General features: G+C 39.7%; 1 protein-coding gene across 1 annotated transcript in view; it reads left to right on the top strand.

Annotated features, from left to right (window-relative positions):
- COL4A1 (collagen type IV alpha 1 chain) overlaps positions 1-21233 on the top strand; it is a 129065-nt gene that overhangs the window by 37166 nt on the left and 70666 nt on the right. Inside the window, exon 2 of the mRNA XM_051608259.1 lies at positions 17689-17739. Within this exon, the coding sequence (XP_051464219.1) occupies positions 17689-17739 (51 nt within the window). The remainder of the gene's footprint in view (positions 1-17688; positions 17740-21233) is intronic.

The following is a 21233-nucleotide window of genomic DNA, read 5'->3' as shown; positions in this document are numbered from 1 at the left end:
TATGACCTTAACTGTGTTCTTGTGGAGATGCCTGCAGGTTCTGGAATCCAAATATCCTTCTCCTCCTTCTCCTGCCTCTTGAGACAACCTGCCACTGTTCTTTGTACTTTGTTCTTTTTCTTTGCTCTTTGTATTTGGGCTCCTAATTGTATATCTTAGTGCCTTTTCCTGCTTTCCCTGCTCAACTCTGAGTGCTCTGGGTTGTGCCAGCCTAGAGTGATGCTCAAGAGGTCATGATTCATGAAGAAACGAAGGAAGGGTTAAATACAAGAGTCTGTCAAAGTGGTTTGGGGATGTGGACTGGGATGTGGAGAAATAGATGGAGCTTACCTGACTGACTTTTGTAGGGGAGGGCACTTTCACTCCACACATATCCTGGGATTCCAGTTTTGTTCCTGTGGGATGACAGGGATGTAAACTCTTCCATTTTTGGTTACTCTGAGAAATACTGGAATTTGCATAGTTTAATTATTACAGTATTTTAAAATAAAATAACTTATATTTCTTTCTAGCACTATATATGACTTCAATGAAATATTTTATCTTAGTAGGATACTTTTCAAACCCAAGTAATTTTACTGGAAGATCAAATAAACTGTTAGAGACAGGGAACAATAAATATTGTAAAAACGTAATATAAATAAATATCTCCTTCAAAGTGAACACCAGTGAAATTAAGGGACTAGTTTCCTTGTAAAACTTTTGCTTACATTAAGTCTGGCTAAAATATGCTAATGGTAGCTTTATCAAACAGACTGAATGAGCCCTAAAAGCTTGAATTATTTAACATTTGACTTTTTTTCTGTTTCAACTTCTGAATTATATCAACTGGAAGAATGATCCATGAGCAAATCCAAATGGAGTTACATTATCACTGTGCAAGAAATGTGAGCTGGGCCCAAAGCAAGTGTGATTTTGGATTAAAAAGATTGTTTTTTTAATAGTTACCCTTCAGTTTATTTGAAATTTATCTGCTGTTTTTGTTCTTTAGTTTGCAAGTCTCTGATCTATGAAATAGGCAAGGGGATGACACTTTTTTAATTAAAAAAACCCCAAATATAATCTAGTCGTAAACTCTAGTCTAAAGAGCAATGCCAAAAATTAAAGGACCCTTGGTAGTCATGAATACTTAGTGTAAGGTGGCAGTCAGATGTTTAAGGCTATGTGTGGGCAGCATTTTGCCCTTTTGGTTAGTGACCCAGTTTTAATAAGTAAATACTCTGATTTTGGTGATTTCAGTTTTCTTTAATTTTTCATGCAGTGTAAATATGAGATATTTTGAAAAAGTGTTATTTAGATGTGTGGTTAAAAGTGTGGTCTGTTCTAGGGAGTGATTAGGGAATACATCTGCCGCATTAAGGATGTTGCCATGAGAATGACATGTTCTGAACTTTGAGTTTTAATATGACTTTTGCAGATGTGCTGGCATGGAAGGGCGGTCTCGTGATGTGACTCTGGGTGGTTTTGCTTACATTTATCACTTTTATTCTTGTTTTTTTGAGGACACGTGTTAGTCAAATTTGTCAATATTTGCATTTCTTGTCATGAAATTGTTAAGCTGAACATTTTTTCATTCATGAATCTACTCAGAATGTTCTGAAACAGCTAGACTAATTTATAGTTACAGACAGCTTTAATTCTAGTGAAACATTGGTTGGCTGGGACTGTGTGACTCCTCACATTTCTTGTGTATGTTACTTGAGGTTATTTTTCATTCCTTGAGGATAATTTTCTTGAATTTATGCTTGTAGTTGGTGCTTTATTTATGCTTGTTAGTGTTGGGAACATACAGCAGATCGCAAAGAAAAATACTTAAGAATGCAGAATAATTAAAAATCTAAAAATTCTATAGCAAAGGTACAACTGTGTGTACTGCTATATGTAGTCTGAGTGACATGTCTTCCAGAAGTGTTCACACACTGGGAAGGCTTTGGGAAATAGCATTGGGAAGATCCCTCTTGACATCTGAGTTCCCCGAAATGTGGAATTATGGCATTAAGCAATGTTGGGAGTGCCTCAGTGTATGATAATGTTTGACAAATAAGCCTTGCTAAGCTTGCAGTGACATTCCAGTTGACTGGCATTGTCAGTTCAGCTAACAATAGGAAGTTGGTCAACCTATTTTGGAAAAAAAAAAAGAAAAAAAAAGAAAAAAAAAAAGCCAGATCTTACAAACAAACATTGAATGAGGTTTTCAAAGAGAAGTCATATAGGTATAGAAAATCAGAAGTAACAAATTTATTTAGGAAGAATATAGACCAGTGTAACTTTAAAGATACTTTGAATGTCCTTTTACTAATACCAGCAAAAATGGAAGTATCTTTGTTAGAAAGTTGCAGTTTTGGAGAAGGGAATATGATCAATAATGCTTATCTTTTTTTTTTTTTTTTTTTTTTTCCCCGATGATGAGTGCCTTAGATAAAGTACTTATGAAGCCTATATCAGTCTTAAACTCCCCACATCAGTTTGTTCCTAGACAGTTCAACCTGTGGTCCCCCTTGCATCATCTTGCACCCTCCACTGTGGCAGCATTTTTTTTATTGAGGATAGTTCAGTAAGCTAAAATGGACCATTAAAAAAAATAGAGCAAAAAAGTCACTCTACTTAGTCCTCCTGTATGTTAATCCCAGGATGGGTTTGAGGTGTGCCAGTGGCAGCCCAGGAGGAGGGCTAGGACTACAGAAGGGAGAGGACAAACCTATGGCAGATCCCATTAAGACTGGGCTCCATGGCTTTACCTGTTGTGAACCAGCCCTTCAGTGAGTGGTAGGAGGAGCAGTCTTCATTGTGTTTTTCATATTGCTTTTTGGGTGCTTTGAGCCTCCTACTGGCAAGATCTTTTTTGGTAGAGCCTTGAAAGTGATGCTCAGCCCTCTTCTATAATAACCCATGTTTATTGATTTCAGAAATTTTTGAATAATTTTTTTTTACAAAGAATGAGATCTTTAGTGTTTTAGCTTTTACTGGATTGATGAACTTATTCTGATAAATTCTGATTTGTATTTGGGTGTTGAAGTGTATTTATGTCTGCTTGCTTGTTACTAATAAGTGGAGGAAAACTTATAGCGAAACATTATTTGTCTGCTTCTTACTGTTTTTAAATAAGCTGTTCACAAAATATTTACAGCTATATCTCAGTGTTCATCAATGTTTGCTCTCCTGCTGACCTCTACATGTGGAATGCAGGTTAGGCAAATATTTAATTTTACTGAGCTATAGCTTTTCCATCACTCAGGAAGTTGTCATAGAAAAGAATGGATTTTCAGCTTCTCTTCTAAATCACGTTATTTCCGTTTCTGCAGTGAAAGCCATTTACTTTTCTTCTTGTGCTTAATTAATATGGCATTTTTGTAAACTGCTAGTATTAAACACTTCCCTGGGTGCTCATGAAGTATGTTTTTATTTACCAAATGCAGTCAACAACTGAAGAGGTACAATAAAAATTACTGTTCTATGCTTCACAAGAGGAAAAAAAATCAGTTTTGGTCAGCTTCCTGTCTAGTCAACAAAGGAACATAAAAGAAAGAGAGGACTGACAAGTTTGTTTCCTTTTGCGTCTGGCCAGTGTTGCACACTAAAATAATATTTCCTGTCACTATTTTGCTGTCCTGTGGTCATGTTCCAACATGTAAATTTTTATTAAAACTGGATTTTCAAATGTCAATTTTGGAAAATGTGTGTTTGAGAAGATTGTCTGTTTTTCATTTGGGCCAGACAAGTAAATGGTAGTACAAGTAAATAGTACAAGTTTTTTCTTGTGACTAGGTTTTAAAAATGTCAAAAGAATCTTGTTGACCAGCCACATTACTAAAACTGAGTCCCACAGCCGAAAGAGGAAAAAAAAAATAGAAAAATTATTCTAGGTTAGTCTTTAGTTACTGATTTTGAGACAATTTATTATTTAATTTTTTTTTTTTAGTAGATGTGCTTATTTACAGTGCATTGTGCCTCTAGAATTTCACAATCCAGTTGCAAGTTAAAATGTCCTCTGGAATAAAGAGCTGATGTGTATAGGAAGAGCTGGCATGATAGTCTCTGCCAGTATGAACATTCTGGTGTGTTTATGTAAGGATTAAGTTCAGAGCGAAGTGGAGGATTAGGGGTCTAGGACTTTAGGGCAACAAAAACTAGAATGTTAATTTGCATTGCCAGTCTCTGAAGTCCTCCATGCTCTAGGCTCTCCGCTAAGATCCTGGATCCAACAGGAGGTGTAACCACCACAAGTGTGGAATTTAATGGGACAAAGTGTGAGATTTAGACCATATAATTTCCACCTAAGTTCCCCTTCCTCCCCTTCCTTCCCATCCAAGTTTGCTGTTCATCAGATGAATGAGGTAGACAGCAACATCCCTAAAGAGGGCTGATCCATCCAATTCTTAGAAGCCTATTGCACATAGGTGCCCCAAGTTCTTGCAAGTTGTTATGAGTCATTGCTAGCTTTTGCATACTGGTGTGGTGATAATGCTGTTCATCAGCCAGAAGATACATGCTCCTCTCCTCTAATTCTCAGGGGAGTGTTTTAATCCATAGATTAGCTCCTCTGTGTTCTTTTGGTTGATGTCAGGTACAAGGAACTCATAAACCACCATAAACCATGGTTTCCCGAGTACGTTTGTGAAAGATCTTACACGTAAGATATGTATCTCTTGCAAGTTGGGAGTCTTCAGCAGCCTTGGCAATATGCATCTCAGGTCTTTAAATATGGAGTAATGTCCTTTGAAATGTAACCAGAACTGAGCAAAGTGTTTCTGGAGTGTGCAGAGTCTTTAGGAGAAAAGATACTGATGTGTCCTGAAGAGAAAGCAGCTCACAGTCAATGGCACCCTTGAGAGGACCAAAAACTTGAACCCACTGTCCTGTTAAAGAGCAGGGCTTTTTAATAAATGACTGACAATTTGTTGCAAACATTATTAAATTGAGCCAAAGTTGCAACTCGGAGCTTAAGATGCCCAGGTAGATTGTTGACTGGCAGTTTGTTAAAGCATTTCAGAAAAATGCATAGACTAAGATTCTGGTACTGCTTCCAGTCCAAAATTTGTGGTAGGGTTCTAATGCAGCTGCTCCTTGTGGAAAACAGATTTCATTTTAGGAAATACTGTTCCCATTTTAGGGCTGCCCTGTGATGCTGCAGGTTTTAGAACTGGCTGTCTACAACAATTGGCTGAAATTTTTCACTAGAGCCATTAAATGCAGCTTTTTTTTATGGTAGCAGTGGTATTGCCATAGGATGAACCTGTTTGGAAGAGGTTTGAGATCTGTGGGAAAGAAAATAGGTTTATAAAATGAAATTCTGTGTATGTTTTGGCTGGCTGCTAAGTAGACTAAACATGCTGCTTGCTTTTTAAATCTGGTGTTTGACAAGGATGTTGAACTGCTGTGGTTACTACTGCTGTTTCCAGAAAACCAAAAGGTTCTTAAAAGGTATTAATTGCTCATTAACAATCTTATGACTCTTTGTTGAGTCTACTGGCCAGAGTGAGGTTGTCACTATTTTACCTGTCTCCTCTTCCCAGTGTTACTGAGTCTAGTGAGTTTTCCTCCTATCTAGTGTTGTCAGTTATCAAGAATGCATTTTAAAATGTTTATATGAATAATTATTGATTTTTTATTTCATTGTCAGAATTTTTGAAAAGGTTTAGGTTCCTTTTAGAGGAAAAGATGACTTCACATGAATTGAACATTGTTTTAATCAGGAAATAATTTAGGCAGTTCTGATAAATTAATGCAATACAAATTGCATACAGTCTAGTACAATTTGACAGCCTGTAAATACTTTGGCTGACAGAGTCCTCCTGGAAGGATTTTCATGAGAAATTGTATAAAACACCTGAAATATGCCATGGAGGTGAGTGGGGACTTCTCTTACGGTTTTCCATGCAGAAGCTGCAGCATTTGACATGTAGAGACAAATCTTATTAGTTGCTGTACCTCTTGGAAGATGGGGCTGTGTGTTGGGGATGTTCATGCAGGGCAGGCACAGCCCCAGTTTCAGGGAGTGACTCTGCAGCAGCAGTCTGTCTGTGTTGAGGAACTCCTGCCAGTGCCCTTGCTGCATGTATCATGGACCCGCAGAAAGCAATGTCATTTCACATATCATGCAAAATAAGACTCAGGGAGGGCTGAAAGACAAGAAACCGGTGATGGGGAGAAGAGAATGAAGATGGAGCAAACAGACACTCTTCATGCAGCATATGTGACAGGGAGGAGGAGGTCTCCTGGGCAAGATCCAGCCCAGGGTGATGGTGTTACTTGCACATGTACACAACCACCATGACAACTGGTGATTAATCATGCTCTTGGAGGGTGTTAACGGGAAATTAGGAGTTGTATAAGCACAAAGGCTGTGCTCAGAGCCCATCCAAAGGAAAGCCGTGTTCAGGCCGTGTGAGTTCAAAACACAGCAGTCTGTATCTGTGCTATTGTACATCACCTGGGTGTTGTTCTCTGGGCCCAAGCCTAGAAGTCCAGCTAATCTGCCTGTCCTGTTTTCACATTCTTTGGTGTGCATCTCTTAACCAAGATGAGTTCGCTTCTCTGTTTATTTAGTCTAGGCAAGGATGACAGGAAGAAGCCCTCCGCTTCTCAGAGCTGTGCTGTTTTAAAGCTGTTACTTTTAAACGTATTTGTTTACATTGACATTCATGTTTATCAGCTAACGCAGGGAAAGCACCGCTCATGGACTTACTGTAAACATTTGCAAAATAGCTTCACTGGCTTCCTGCATAGCCCTCCTGAGAAGTCTCCTTTGCCTTCAGATTTACAAAAACGAGTACTGGTTATAATGGTGAAGACTTAGTGGTGGCAAGGAGGTGGCCTCTTTGTCAGGGCAATGATGGAGATAGTGCTGAGAGGAGGAGCAGCCCTCATGGGCAAGGAGCAGCACCCTACTTCGTGTGACGGGGGAATCGTGGAAAGGTCCCATGACTCCGCAGCCACGGGGATGGTCCAGGGGCCTTGGTGGCCTGTTGGGGCGTGCAGGGGGGTTACCACCCCTGTGCCTGGGCTGCAGTACCCTGGGGGTAACGCTTGGCACCTGGAACAGCAGCAGTGCTGTGTCCTGCTAACCGCTGTGCTAAACCAAAGTGTAGGTGGGGAAGCAGGGTGGCTACATGGCTGCTAAGAGGGATATTTTTCCTCTCCACCTTTTGAGACATTGTCCAGTAACAAAGGAACTTGGCCTGTGGCCACACCACTGCGGTTTGTCCTTCTGCAGACAGGCAAAGCCACACCCAGGCTGTGGGCGTGGGGGTTTTCTCCAGTGGTGGCAGCTGCCCCTTCCTGTGCTGCCCAGAGCTGCTTAGAGAGGGCTCCTGTGTGTGAGAGGAGGGAAGGAGGGTCTCCTCCATGACAATTTCCTCTCAGCCTGGTTCCTCCAGGGTCAGGGGAACACTGGGAGAAGGAGAGTGGCCGGGAGGAGCTGCATTACGTGCCCACCTGGCTGCCTCTTTTCTCAGCCTCTGCCTAGTTTTGGTAGCATTGCATTTTGTCTGCCTGATGGAGCCATTTTGGAGCAGGCTTTCAACTACACTAAGCACCCATACTCAGACTTATTGTGGGTACCCTTGTGCTTGGGAAAATTGGGGTGTGTTCATAAGACGGTGGTTGGTGAAGCTCCAAGGAATTTCTAGAAAGCAGTTAATCCCTGCAGGTGTAGGTTTACTGAGAGTACAGCAAGGAGTCTGCTGTCTGTCTCCCCAGCATCACTGGCCACTGCTGGCAGCAGTTAGAGGACACCATTGTAATGACACTGTTTTCATCTTGTCAGGTCTTGGCTGGATCCAGCCTTGTACTTCTAGCTGGTGCTAGAAGGTGGTGTGTGGATCCATCCAGGAAAGACAGCAAGAGAAATAAGCTCACATGGTTTGTTTCAGAGGCTGCAATTGCTCAGCCTCATCAATGAGAATGAAGTTTGATGTTCGGTTTCCCGTCAACTTTTATGCCTAGTAACTGCTAATGCTAGTTACACTATAAAGTCGAGTCAGAAGGCAGGGTGTTTGGATCTGTGTTGTGCAGAACAAGGAGCAGTGTGCTTTGTATGATCCAGAGTAGCTGTGTGTGAGGCAGGTGATAAGCTCTGCAACAGCCATGGTGGGTCTGCAACAGGTTTTCCTGTCCTCCTCTCAGGTTTTTTTAAGTTAGAAAGATGAGGAATGGGAGCTTCTCACCTGCATGTGTCACCTTGCTCCAGTTTGCCCATTCACAAAGTAGAAGAGTAGGATGGGGATTATTGGCATTACTATAATCAAATTTTGGAAGGGCAGTGACTTTTGAAATGTATTCCTGAAAGTGCTTGTCACTGAATGTCAGAATGTCTTGGAGCATCCTCTAATCCTCGGTTGTCTGTTAAATAACACCAGAGAATCCTACTGGCATCCGGATTTCTTTTCACTTTTTAAAAAAATATAACTGAAAGTGAAGTTCTTAAATAGGAAAAGGTACAAAACAAACTGGACTGGATATTCACTTGGTAAATACAGTATTCTCTGCTTGCTGGAGGCTAAGTAGTACCTGGAAAGCAGTCTGTATCTACAGATCTAGTGGATAATGCTGATGGTAGGTTTTATATATTAGTGATAATATCATTAGTTAGTATTCACAAACCAGTTATCTGCTTTGAGCTGTGCACAACTGAGTGATAACATGTGGTAGTCTGAAAATTTCACTAAGTAAGCAAATACCTTGAGAGTTGCCAGAGCTTCCTGTAAAAGAATGTACTTAGAGGAAACAGTTGCTTTAAATGCCATTTTTGTCCAAACACGGAACAAAAGGAACAACTTTATATTTCCTGTGAACTAACTGGAAGCCCCCTGGATTTGCATTGCTTTGTGAAAATGATGTTCACATCACCAACAGGAAAGTCATGTTCACAGAGCAGCTTTCAGGGGACTCCCATGACCCTACCTCCAGGACAGACCCCTTGGGAATCTGGAAAAGAATGTAAAAAATGAGATCCCAGAAACAACACGTTTCATCTCCAGCAATCTGGTATTCTTTTTTACTAAGAAGGTTAATCTCTTTTTTAACATCTTTTTATTGAAGTACTTCCAACAGATGCTAATTTACAAAATAAATGTTTTCTGAAATAGTTCAAATTAATTATTTAAAAATTCACTGATGTTCCCTTGAGTGGCTAATATACACTAGGGATCTCTGATAAGAATCTATGGTCTGGCTGCAATTTTTGTATTAACGTCCTGTAGGATTCTGGTCATACCTAAAAAAACCCAAGAACACAACCTTCCCCCCAAACAGAAAAAACCCTGCCAAAAACTACCCCCCATATCCCAAGAGCCATAGATTATTTTTTTTCCTGATTCTATACAGCTTTTCTTAAAATCACTTGATTTTCTGAAAATTGTACAAGAGTTTTAAATAAAGCCAGAGCCGAACCGCTGTGATTAGTTTTTAAATTTCATCATGCACAGTGATATTTCATACAGTAACTTGCCATTCCTTTCAGATGTTATCTGTATGTTAATTTGGAGCTTGCTTTGAGTTTCCTTCAAACTAACAAGGATACTTAATTGATGCACTGACATACTAGTAACCATGAGGTGCCATGGTTTTCCACTGGTCTGAAGCTATCCCTGGAAGTTTTGGTAGGAGAACAGTTCTATTTTGACAGAGAAATGAGTGGGGACAGGTTCTGCTTCCTTCCTTCAACCTACAGCCAAAGGAGGTCTTCAGGAGAATAAATTCTTCTTATCAACATAAGGTTTAAGGAGCCTCTGGATATTACTGGGTTGAACTAATTTCTGTTGCTTGAACATAGGCATCTGGTGCCACTTGAGATCTTTACATAGGCCTGGCAGAGGCGACCCTGGACCTAGGGGATAGCTGTTCCCACCTGGCCTGGCAGCTGGAGGAAGGTGGCGTCCTACAGGACATCTCTAGCAGCACTGTTCTTCTGTGTTCTTTGGATACCAGATTTACACAGAATGGAAATGACACAACCAAGGACTTTAAATAGCTACTACATGACAGAAGCTTCCAGTGATTGCTGACTAGAGCTGAACTTAATTTGATGACCTAGAAGGTTAAAGCTGTAAAACCAATAAACTGTCCCTTGGTTCAGGGAATTCCCTGAACAGTCATAGCTGTTGGGATTTGCTGGGAAAAAAAGAATTAAAAAGGACATGAAGATAAGCTGCCAACTTTTTTTTTTTTTTTTAATGGGAGAGAAAAAGGATTTGGGAGAGTAGGAAAGACTGAAGGTTGCTGACATAAAATCTTAAAATGTTATCTTTTCTCTATTATTTATCTGTCCGTAGACATCTGAAATTGCTGGATTTAGAAATGAAATGAGAACTGTGCTCAATTTCTGTTCTGTGCTTTGAGTCCTGAAAATGAAGACATGGCAGATGTTCCTTTCCTGAACCATTCTGAGTTGAATTTCAAATTGTCAGTCCAGGACAATTGGCTTTGTATCAATTCCTGTAAGGAAAGGACTTGCCACTCTTCAGGTGTTTGGCCAAGGCCAGTCCTTTAGCATTGACATCAGCAAGCAGCAGCAGTTACCCTTGTTCCAGCAGAGGTTATGAGAGTGACCCAGGGTGGGGGACAGTGCACCAGGTTGCTCTCTTCTCTTTTCTGTCCCTCAGGAAGCTGTCAGTCCCACTGAAGCCCGTCTGTGCACAGCTAGTCTTTGGTGCCTACTGCAGTATCTGGGCGAGTGCTCACGGCTAGGTTTCCATTCTAATTTCCAATTAATATTACTTGTCATAAAAAAGTGATAGTTTCTATTATTTACTTCAAGCTAACCTTAGCAGTTCATTTGTTTTGAAGTCATGTTCTCTGTTTAGCCACTGCACTTAAAATGATTGTGGTTTTGGATGAGAATAGTGGTGATATAACCCTCTATGTTGCTTTAGTTGAAATTTATTTGAGATTTGAACTAAATTCTGGTTCAAGTTCAAATACCAATTCAAACACCAATGGAGACAGAGTATAACCTTTAAAAATTATTAGCTAGTACATTTTGGTCAGAAATGGCTGAGTTTGACAGGAAGTTAGGGAATTGATGGAGTATTTGTCTTTAGAATTGCCAAAATAAATATTTAAACCATATTCTATGAACAAAACAGTCAAGGATAAAATATTAAGAATAATAAAATTACTTTAAAGAAAACACCATTTCAGAGACATTTTTCAGGAATGTTTAAATAGTATAATTTGACTTTTCTGATTTTTCTTCATTTGTTACGTGCTAAAGAAATAGAAGCCTGGAGTCAAAGGAGTTGCTTTTTCCTGATGGCTGTTTCCTTCAGTTTTAAAGATGCCTATGTTCAGTGCAGTGTGGGCCTTTGAATCCACCCTTCAGCTCGTGGATGAGTGGCCATTTACCAGCTGGTGCTTGGAAGATCTTCTGTCATGCTTCGGTAGTGCAGTTCCATGCCCAGCTACACACCTCGTGTGGAGGCAGGATGAGAGCGACTGGAAATGCCTTTATACTCTAGTGCTTTGGACTGTCGTTAGGAAAGATGCTCAGGTTCCCATCTCTGATCTAATAAGATTTCAGTGCTCCATGTGAAATAAAATTATTTCAATGAGAAAGAGGGGGTCAGTATTGCCTTTGAAGTGCTCCACAGCATAGCAGGTTTCCTCCTCTTCTAAAAGCAGTGAGCTCAGACCCTCTGAGGCAGAATATAGTGTATGGTAGAGCAGCTCTAAGTCTGAGTCAAACACTTAATGCAAAGTTGAATTTTGAAGGAGTGTGGTTTGAGGTTTTGTGGTTGGTGGGGTGGGTTTTTTTGCTTGGTTTTTTTTACATTATGGCATAGAAGAATGATGTGCTTAAACTGAGCAACCAATTCAACTTGCCAACAATTTTACAAGTTTGAAAGCCTTAATTCAGGTGGGAGAAATTTAATTTTCCCCCACAGAGTTCCTGTCAACCAGTATGACAATACATGACTTTACCATTCAAAAGTAATGTTTCAAAATGTACTTTTAGCTAATACAGATGTTAATACATACCTTGTTACTGTTGTTTTAGCAAAGCTAGAAGTTTTCTAAGTCTGTCATTTGTGGGTTTTTTAATAGATGAGAGTTCTTGTTTCTTGCAAACCACACTTTTTGTCCTTTTGTTTAAATACAGTATGGTCAGATATAGAAACAATTAAACTTTTCATCCTCATGTGTTAATCTAAGTGTAGTCATCTGTTTCCATAATCTAAAGTAAATCTAGTATCACAAAGGTAAATAACCAAATTTTGCTAACTTGCTAAGACAGTCTGGATTTTTTTTTTTTTGTTACCCTCTTTGTTCTAGCTAAGTGTAAATCAGAAGTTCTAGCAACATTTTTTTTTTTTTAAGTTGTTAATGGACTGCAAAATCAGTTAAGAAAAATAGTGAGTTTAACTGGAATATAGGATTGCTTTCCTCTAATGGTGCTTTACATGCAAAAGGGGAGTTCAGCTAATGCAGTACAGTTATTTCTAAAGGTTAAAGACAAGAATAGTAATACAGCCAGGGAGCTATTTTGACAGTCTGAAGAGAGAAGAAAATATGAGAGGAATGCAAGATAAGTGTCCTGTAGTTGGCATCAGTTCCCTATTCCTGTATTTGGTGGGATGTGAAACTGAACACTTCTATTGATCCAGCTTTCGTGTCAGCTACATGAGTTGTACCTATTTGGGTGTAGGTGGAACTGCAGCATCTGCTATGTAAGGATAAAACTCCCTTGGCCTTCCCTGTTGTGATTAGGTAGGTTGGTGCAGGGGTAGACTGGGTGGATTGTGTGGAGGGAGGAGATTCAGTCTTAAAGCTGTCACTGTCAAACAGCCATTCCCATCCCATTGGCATAGCCACTGCTGGTGTTTGAACTTGGAGCTTGTTTTGTAATTCAGTTCCAATTTGGGTTTGAACTAAAGCAGCATAGAGTGGGAAGTCTTCACTGTTTCATCAGAAAACATCAGTTTAAGTGTAATGTCTTAACAGAATATGTAATTTTATAATGAATGAATCCTAAGATGAAATAATTATGGCTCTTTTTACTTGTTGAAGCATTTTGGCTATGGACAAGAAACATTGTGAATAGTCAGAGTATTTTGATACCAGTGCTAGTCTCACCAGTTGCCTGTTCACAGGAATTTCATTTGAAAGACACTGTGTTTTGGGTGGGAGAAGTGACTGCATTCCCTGGAATGAGTTTTTCATCATGAATAGAAATAAGTAAATAGAATTTTATAAAATTTCTACCTTACACATGTGCTTTACAGGGTAGGATTTGAACTCAATTGATGCCTATGCAATTAGCCTAAGCTGGGAGCCAGCCCTGCAGCTGACACTCAGCAAGCAGTGTCTGACCTGTTGTGGGAAAGGGAACTACGTTTTGTGTTGAAAAATGCAGTTTTGTAAGAAAGAGGAGCGTCCAAGAACTGACTCGGCCTTTGTATTTTTTTGGAGATTTCTGCAGCCTCCAGAAATGGTTCATGTCCAAATACGGCAGTCGTCTCCCTCCTAGGCTGCTCATCTGGCTGTTTGCATCGTTCCTGTGCGAGTTCCAAGCAGTAGTCCTCAAATGCCAGGAAAGTAGCTGGACGTGGAAGAACAGGGCAAAACAGCAAAAGCCTGTAGCTACAGTCTGGCAGATGTCTTACAGGCTTCATTGCAGAGCAGAGTTTCTTCCATCTGCTGCAGGAACTTTCAGCAGCCTTCTCAGCTCTGTCACTGACAGGGCTTCATACACCTAAGGCTTGCTGTGTGGTTCATGGAAGTTAGAGGTCTGGGTTGGGACACCTATTCGTTAGCAGCACTTTTTTTGAACTATATGTTGGATGAATGTAATCTCTTTTATAGCTTAATACTGATTTGGTAGCGTGATTCACTGAGCTTATCAGTTGCAGACAGTCTGGGAGAATGAAACGGAACGGAAATGCTTGTCAAAAAATGAAGCAATTTGTATTGCTAAAATGAGCTTCTGCTTATGGGCTGACTGATATTTTGTGGGAGGAGTAAGATAAAATGAAATGTCTTCAAATATAATACAAGAGGCTGGCCTGTGATGCCAGGAAGCCATGGCTATTTGAAAAGTGCTAGCATACCATGCAAAGAAGGTGCGGTATCACAGTGCACCTAGCCAAAATCTTTGGATTAGTCTGTAATTGGCTCCTAGATAAGGTATAAAGAGCCTGGCTTTTCATCCCCCCCCCCCCCAGATTATGCTTCTTGCTCAGCACCATTCCCTCTCTGGGCATTTGGAGGACAGCAGCTTTTGCTCAAAGCTTCATGCAGTTTCTGGGGAATGCATTGTTTCAAGGAGGATGTCTGGAAAGATAGGACAAAACTACTTCTCTTCATTTGTCCCATTATCTCTAGTCACATGTGGTGGGAAATAACTAACTGAATTTTTTGTATCATGAGACTGATTTAAAATAATAGAAGTTTAGAAGTAAGCTTACTTACCTTGTGATTATTATCTTTATTCCTTCAGGATGAAGTTTCCCACTTAAAACTTGATTGTGTAAGGTTCTTAAGTCATTTCTACATGAGCACCAGAAATGCAGATCTGCTTGTTCACAGTGTGAAAGATACTGAAGTGAATTTCTAACGATTACTGAGGAATGAAGACCTATTGTTATTTTCTGTCCCATTCTGTCTGTGATCTCTAGCCCTCTGCTTGATCTTCCTATCCACACTTTTCTCTCCATTTTCCCCCTTGTTCTCCCACATAGCCTATACTCCTTTCTGTCCATTTCAGTCTCCATTGCTTAGTCCTCCAAGGTGTGCTTGATCTCCACTGAAAGCAAACATCCAGAATAGGGGACCTGGATCCCAGCACAGAAGTGCCTGTTTCTTGCCAGTGTATAAAGGGATACTGCAGTGACTAGCAGAGATGTTTGTACTTGCATTGGGTTAGATGAACCCAAACCCTGATTTCTGTAACTGCTGTAACATCTTCCTCTCTCCCAGTATCTCATTACTTAAATGCCCCTTTAACTTCCTTAAATTGACCTTTGGTCCATTAGCTTTTTCCAGTTTGGCCTTCACAGAGGACAAGGGGGACAAAACTCATACAGGGAAGAAGCTCATACTCCTAGTATATACAGAATGTTGTCATATCCCTCAGATTCAAAAATATATGTTAGTAGCTGAGGGTAATGCTGTCCAATAGTGGCTGTCATTGTTGGCCAACCTTCCATCCACCTGCAAAGTTTACACTCAGTGATAGTAGGAGATGATGCTACTGTAAAATAAACAGAGTTTTGTAGGGCGGGTGGCCTGTTGTGGAGCACCAGGCTACAGCAGTTGCCTGAAAATAGGACCTTATGCAGCTGTGCTCCCTGGTTCTCAGTACCTTCTTACCTTCCTTGCCTTTGCTTATTCTAATCTGAGGCTCAAGAAACAGGAAAAATTTAATATAATGGTGGGTTTTTTTGAGGAGCACAAAAAGACACCCAAAAGGACAAGTCCATTCTTCTGGCCGTGCTAAATTTAAGAACAAATCCCAACTGAAAAATAAATAACAACATACTTTTTTTCCCCCTAAAATGGTGCATGTTAAATAACAAGCTGAAGGAAATATGCAGAGATTAACTTGAAAACAGATGTTTCAAATGATTCGATGACGTATTTTAATTACATTCCCAGATGCAATTAAAACAGACTTTTTCAGAATTTAAGGGATGTGTTGATAAAGCTGATAACATTCTACATGATGCTGGAGGAGGAAGTATGAGCTGCAAGCATGCATCCTTCAGCTGTGATCTCATCAGGTCTGAAAAACTGAGAGGTCATGCTGGGTCACTTCTGGAAATGGGAGACCCAATGTTTTTCCAGGCAGAACCGTGTACCACAAGGAGTAAAGTGGATTGTTCAGCAGGTGGCGTTTTTCCCTCCTGGTCAGTCTCGAGTTGTCATTGCAGCACATGTTGGTGTTATCTTCGGATCTAGTTCTCTTTCTGCAGCATAGAATTAATGCTCATTATAATCAGAGCTAATTTTAATCTTCCTGTGTATTTATAATATAGGGTGGTAAAATGTAAGAAAAAAAATGGGAATATTTTTGCTTAGTGTGAACATGGAGAAAGTTTGACTTCAAACAAATTCAGCAGAACTACATGTAAAAAGGAAGATCTCAACAAAAGCAACAAATGCTTCAGGAGCTGTATTACAGTTTTACTGGACAGCCTTTAATAATTTTATTTTTAGTATTAAACCCCCATTTCTTTTTGATGCTTTACTTAAAAAAAATATTATTTACCAAGTAAAAATGGTACAGTACTATTTAAATTTCTGGAGTGATTATGTTTCTTGGTCTTGTTGGAGAATTTCCAAACTGAAAACAGATTAGGTACACTTGCTTTTACTTCCCAAAAGTACTGAGGTCCTCATAGAACACACGGGTGTTGAGAGACAGGCTCCCAGCATCATCCATGCTGAGAGTTGCCTCTGGAGAGGTGCTGTTGCTGGCTGCTTCCTGGTAACATCTCAACAGGGCTGCTGAAGGGTCTTGGATGTGCTGGTGGAATGTTCGGTGATACTAATGTTTTGATTGTTTTCCTTATGGTTTGTTTCTGAGGGCCATGACAACAGTAAAAGCAACAGGCTGCTGAGCTTCTTGCTGGTTGCTTCATGACCATGAGGAAAAAGTGAGTAGCCCAGATGCACTTGATTGCACAGAAATACTTTGGTAACACAAAGCAACCATAAACTTTTACCTGTGCATCAGTTAATTTAAGTTACCTCATACATTATCACCTTTCACGTGTTGCAAAACAGTGAGTGGCTCTTAATAATTATGTTGCAAAAATCCCCATCTTTCGCTTGCTGTTGACTCAATCCAAACAAACCATATCTTTCAAGACTCCACCTTATGGTTTATGTGAATAAAGGCATGAAAACTTTTAGTAGCACTTATTCGTATTAAGCTTCCTTCCTCAAACACCTAAATCAAGATCTTCTTTCCCTAGCTTCTGAGGGAAGTGTCACTTTACAGTATTTCCTGTGGTGAGATCAGCTGTTAGGATTAGCAAGGCCAGCTGCGCAGCGCACCTTTCTCTCCTGGGATGAAAACACCTCTATTCCCATCTACCTGCCCTTCAGAATTTCACCTCACAGAATCCAGGTAGACTAGTGAGTCTGTCAACATCTATGCTGAAGTACTATCTTTTCTGGAGGTGCAAGCTGGCTGTAGTTGACTTTAGTTTCACCATCCCTTTCTTCTCAAAGCAATGGCACATACTTATAGAGATTAAGTATTTATGCAGAATGCAAGCCATTTATTAGCAAACTTACGTTAAAGAGGTTCTTCTAGGACTGGCTTGATTTTGCTTCAAATATTCTGTTGGGCTTTGAATGTATGATTATGAAATCCAAGAGGAGAACCCACTTGTTTTAAATTGAGACGTTCATCTTGCTAGATGCAGAGTATGTGTATATCCTGTAAAAATGAGTTGCTTTTTAAATGGTGGCCTAAAAGGCAATTATTTAGAAGTAATGTAACAGTTTTCTATGGCTAAAAGCTACAGCAGGTATTTTCTTGTATTACAAAGGCATCTGTAACTGTGACTGAGACAAGAATTGTACATCTGTACAAAGATAACAAAGTACTGCATTGAGCTTAAGTGAACATTCCCTATGCTGACCAGCCTTACAGCCACAGTGATACTGCTGAGATCCCTGGCTTGTTGTTCTATATTCTGGCCCAGTTCATAGAATTAATTCTCAATTCTCTTTTATTTTCAGGGTTGTTCCGGTTGTGGAAAATGTGACTGCAGTGGAGTAAAAGGGCAGAAGGTGAGTAAGTCAGCTCTCTCCTCTTCATTATCTTGCTCATGTAAACCACACTGTGTATAATCTACTGGGAGGCAGGTAAGCCATTGGTTTCAGTGAACACTTGCACCTCAGCAGCAGAGGGCAGGAGGGCCAGGGGTGGGAAACAGCTGAATTCCCTCCCTGCGGGATGAAGCCCCCAGCCCAGTGACGGGCTGTGCCCTCCCTCTTTCTCCCTTGAGCATCATGCTGACCCAGCGCTCTCACCTTTCCTTCACCTCACCTCCAGTCTTTTCAGTGAGGATTGACATCCTGACCACCTCTGGAAGTGATACCAGCAGTCCAGTTCAGAAATACTCCCCTCAGCATATGCTGTGCAGATTGCTCTCCAGGAAAGCTGTGGTACATCATAAGCAACATACCCTGACCAGGGTTAGCCCTGGGAGGCAATGACCTGCAATAGGAAAGAGGAGATTAATAATAAACTTAAATACAGAAAAGTGTCGCAGGTCAAGGAAAAAAAAATATTTAAAGCTTTTTGACAGAACCTTGCAAATGAGTTTTACAGCTCCCATTCAGCTATCCAAACCTTGTGTGTATGAAACAGAAAAGGGACTTGAAACACTTCTTTTAAAGCAGTAACAGTGAAGAAAAAATATAGCATACTTAAGCATTCCATAAATTCCCCCTGTAAATCACCTGCTTTTGTAAATACTGTAGACATTCAATCACTCCCCTTATCTCTTCCAGTTTTGCTGTAGAGATTTTAATCTACAGTGTGTTCTGTTGTGCATACACATGTATTGTAAATCACCAATATAAATGAGTGTAAACAAAAGGTTTTATCATCCTGTGATTGCAGTGGGAATGTTTTTTGAGGTAAAGTTTTTAGGTCACCCAAAGGAATGCTTAGAAGAGGTGTTTTGTTTGTTTGTTGTTTTGAAGGGTTTGTTTTGGGTTTTTAAAAATAAAATATACAGCTGGTGTTCTACATTGTCTCACATGTGACAGTTACATATTTATGGATGAGGGTTTTAAGAATGTTTGCTAGTGGACTTTCTTTGTGGGTTTTTTTTCCAGATCGAGGAATGTAAATTAAAATGTCTTTTAATTGGAGACCCAAGCAATGATAATTTTCTTTGCAACTAAACAGATTAATTTGTGAGACAAATGAAAAGTGTCAAGCTTCAAAACATCTTTTACATGGAGTCTCCTTTTTTTAATGACCCATTAATACCAGTTTAATAAAAGTCAGCTATGTATTAAAAACAGAGCAAAGACTTGGGGAAAGCTGCAGAACTCTGCATTTATTCCTTGATATCTTGATCCTTTTTTTTGTATCAAGTACAAATGAATCATTGTAGAATGAAATAGAATTATGACTCTCTTGTTGAAAGCCTTTAGTTTTAAGTTCATAGAGTCTGCCAACACCTTGTAACTAGGTAATTTAAGAAAGTAATAGTTTATGAAAATACACTGTATTAAACTTTATGCTTCATTTATTTTCAGTTGCAATCCTGACTCTTTTTGCTGATGTTTTTAATTTGCATAATGCAGAGTCTCAAAAAGTTCTCTTTGAAACAAATAGATGCTTGCCTTGTAAGCTTTGAACCAAAATGACTTCAAATTAATGTACATTATTTCAAAATGTAGAAGAGGGTAAATATCAGTCCATACCAACAGAAGTCATAGTAAATTCCACATCTCATGCAAAGCTATCCAGCAAGTAAGTCAGTGTACTTCACACTCTTCCTAGTGGGTTCCATCTCAAACTTCTCTAACTTAAAACGTGTGTGGTGAAATGTTTACATTCTTTTAGACTGTGTAGGGGATGTAATTATTTTCATTTGAGACAACTAGACAGGTGAATTAATAGTTATACCTAGAAAACAAGATTCAAGAAATGCGTTTGAAGGTATTTTGGAATGCATTTAAAAGTAACTTGATTCAGATCAATATACATCTATGCTTGCTCATCATGTTAATGCTCTGAGGCTTTCAAACATATTAGGATTTTGAGCAGAAAACGGAGTTTTATTTGAAAACATCTGCCCCCTGTCCTTGTTTCAGCCTAGTGCAGCTTTTTGTAATAATTCTTTACATTCAGTGCCTGTCTAGAATAGGGACAGACTGCTGCCAGTCTCAGGTCTGAAGACAGAAGTTGGTGAGGGAAAGTAAGGGAAGCATCCTTTCTGCTTGCCTCTATAAGATGTCTTTAAATGGTCTTTCCAACCAACATATTGGGATTTGAAGCACATTTCTGCTGTATGGTTCCCATGAAGGCACACATCAGTAGCAGAACCAGTTATCTCAGAGAGTTACATGAATGCTGCTTAATCAGAGAAGGACTAATTAGAAATACTGATCCTAGCCAAGATGCAAGCCAGAAGAGAGCTGCCATGCCCAGCTCTTGTGGTACCCCAGACCATGTTAGAGAACATCTGCTCTCTACTTCTCCCATAGCCACTTGCATAGGAAGTACATATCCATTCTGCCCTGCACCAACCACAGCCAACATGTTGCCTATGGTGGAAACCCTTTTGATCTGGCTTCCATGTTGTCCAGAAGTGCACAAATGCTGAAGGGCCTTTTCCAGTCCACCCACTCTCTTCAGCAATGTAACCACACCAGTTTAGTGCCGTGGGAGCTTCAGAAGCTGCGGAAGCGGGTGCTGGGTTTACCCTTTAATGCCTTAATTATTAACATCTGGAGAGATATTTCCTACCATAGTGTGGGAAGAAGTTCCAGAACCTATGATTTGGGGGTGGGGTTTAAGTAAATACATTTGGCCAAGTAATAGTATTAATGATCTCACCAGAAAAAGTCCTAAAAATAGCATTTAAATTAAAAGCTGAGAAATGCCCAAGAAGTATTACCCAACAGCATTTCAGACAAGGAAGAGCAAATTATGTTGCCCTATTTTTCTCTCTCCTCTGAGAATCTTTTCATCAATATGACCATTTGCATGCCCATATTTAGAATATATTCAATATGTGCTGTCATTAAACTGTTTCCATGAAAATTGCATCTCTATGCCAAACTCCTTTAAGATGACTCATACTTTATCAAGGGCATATAATTGAAAAAGTCTAAGGGTTTTCATCCCTTTTAGAAAATATCAGAAAGTCAGTGTAATTGCAACAGATGGTTCCTATCCTGTAAAGCCTTTATTACTACACTGAACACTAGGCTGTTATTTTAAGCTATATAATGTCAAGTATCACGTATTTGCCAAACAAAAGATGCAGAAATTTTAGAAAAACATAATACTGTTTTCCGTTAGCTAGATAAGCCTAAAACATCTTTATTTGTTTCCTCTTACACTTATTACTTGGATTGCTGCATAGTAAGTGAGTGTTCTTCCTAAATTTGCTGAAGTGTGAGATCTGTTTAAATTGATTAGAGTTTTGAAGACTTGCCTGCATGTTACTGGGTTACTCAGACACAGACAGAAGCTGTGGTTTCTCTCTTACGTCCACCTAGATTTTGAGAACAATTTCAAGCAGCTGTGGAGATAA

Source organism: Apus apus, chromosome 1, assembly GCF_020740795.1.
Source record: "Apus apus isolate bApuApu2 chromosome 1, bApuApu2.pri.cur, whole genome shotgun sequence".
NCBI classification, from domain to species: Eukaryota; Metazoa; Chordata; class Aves; order Apodiformes; family Apodidae; genus Apus; species Apus apus.
This window is presented reverse-complemented; position numbering and strand designations above follow the sequence as displayed.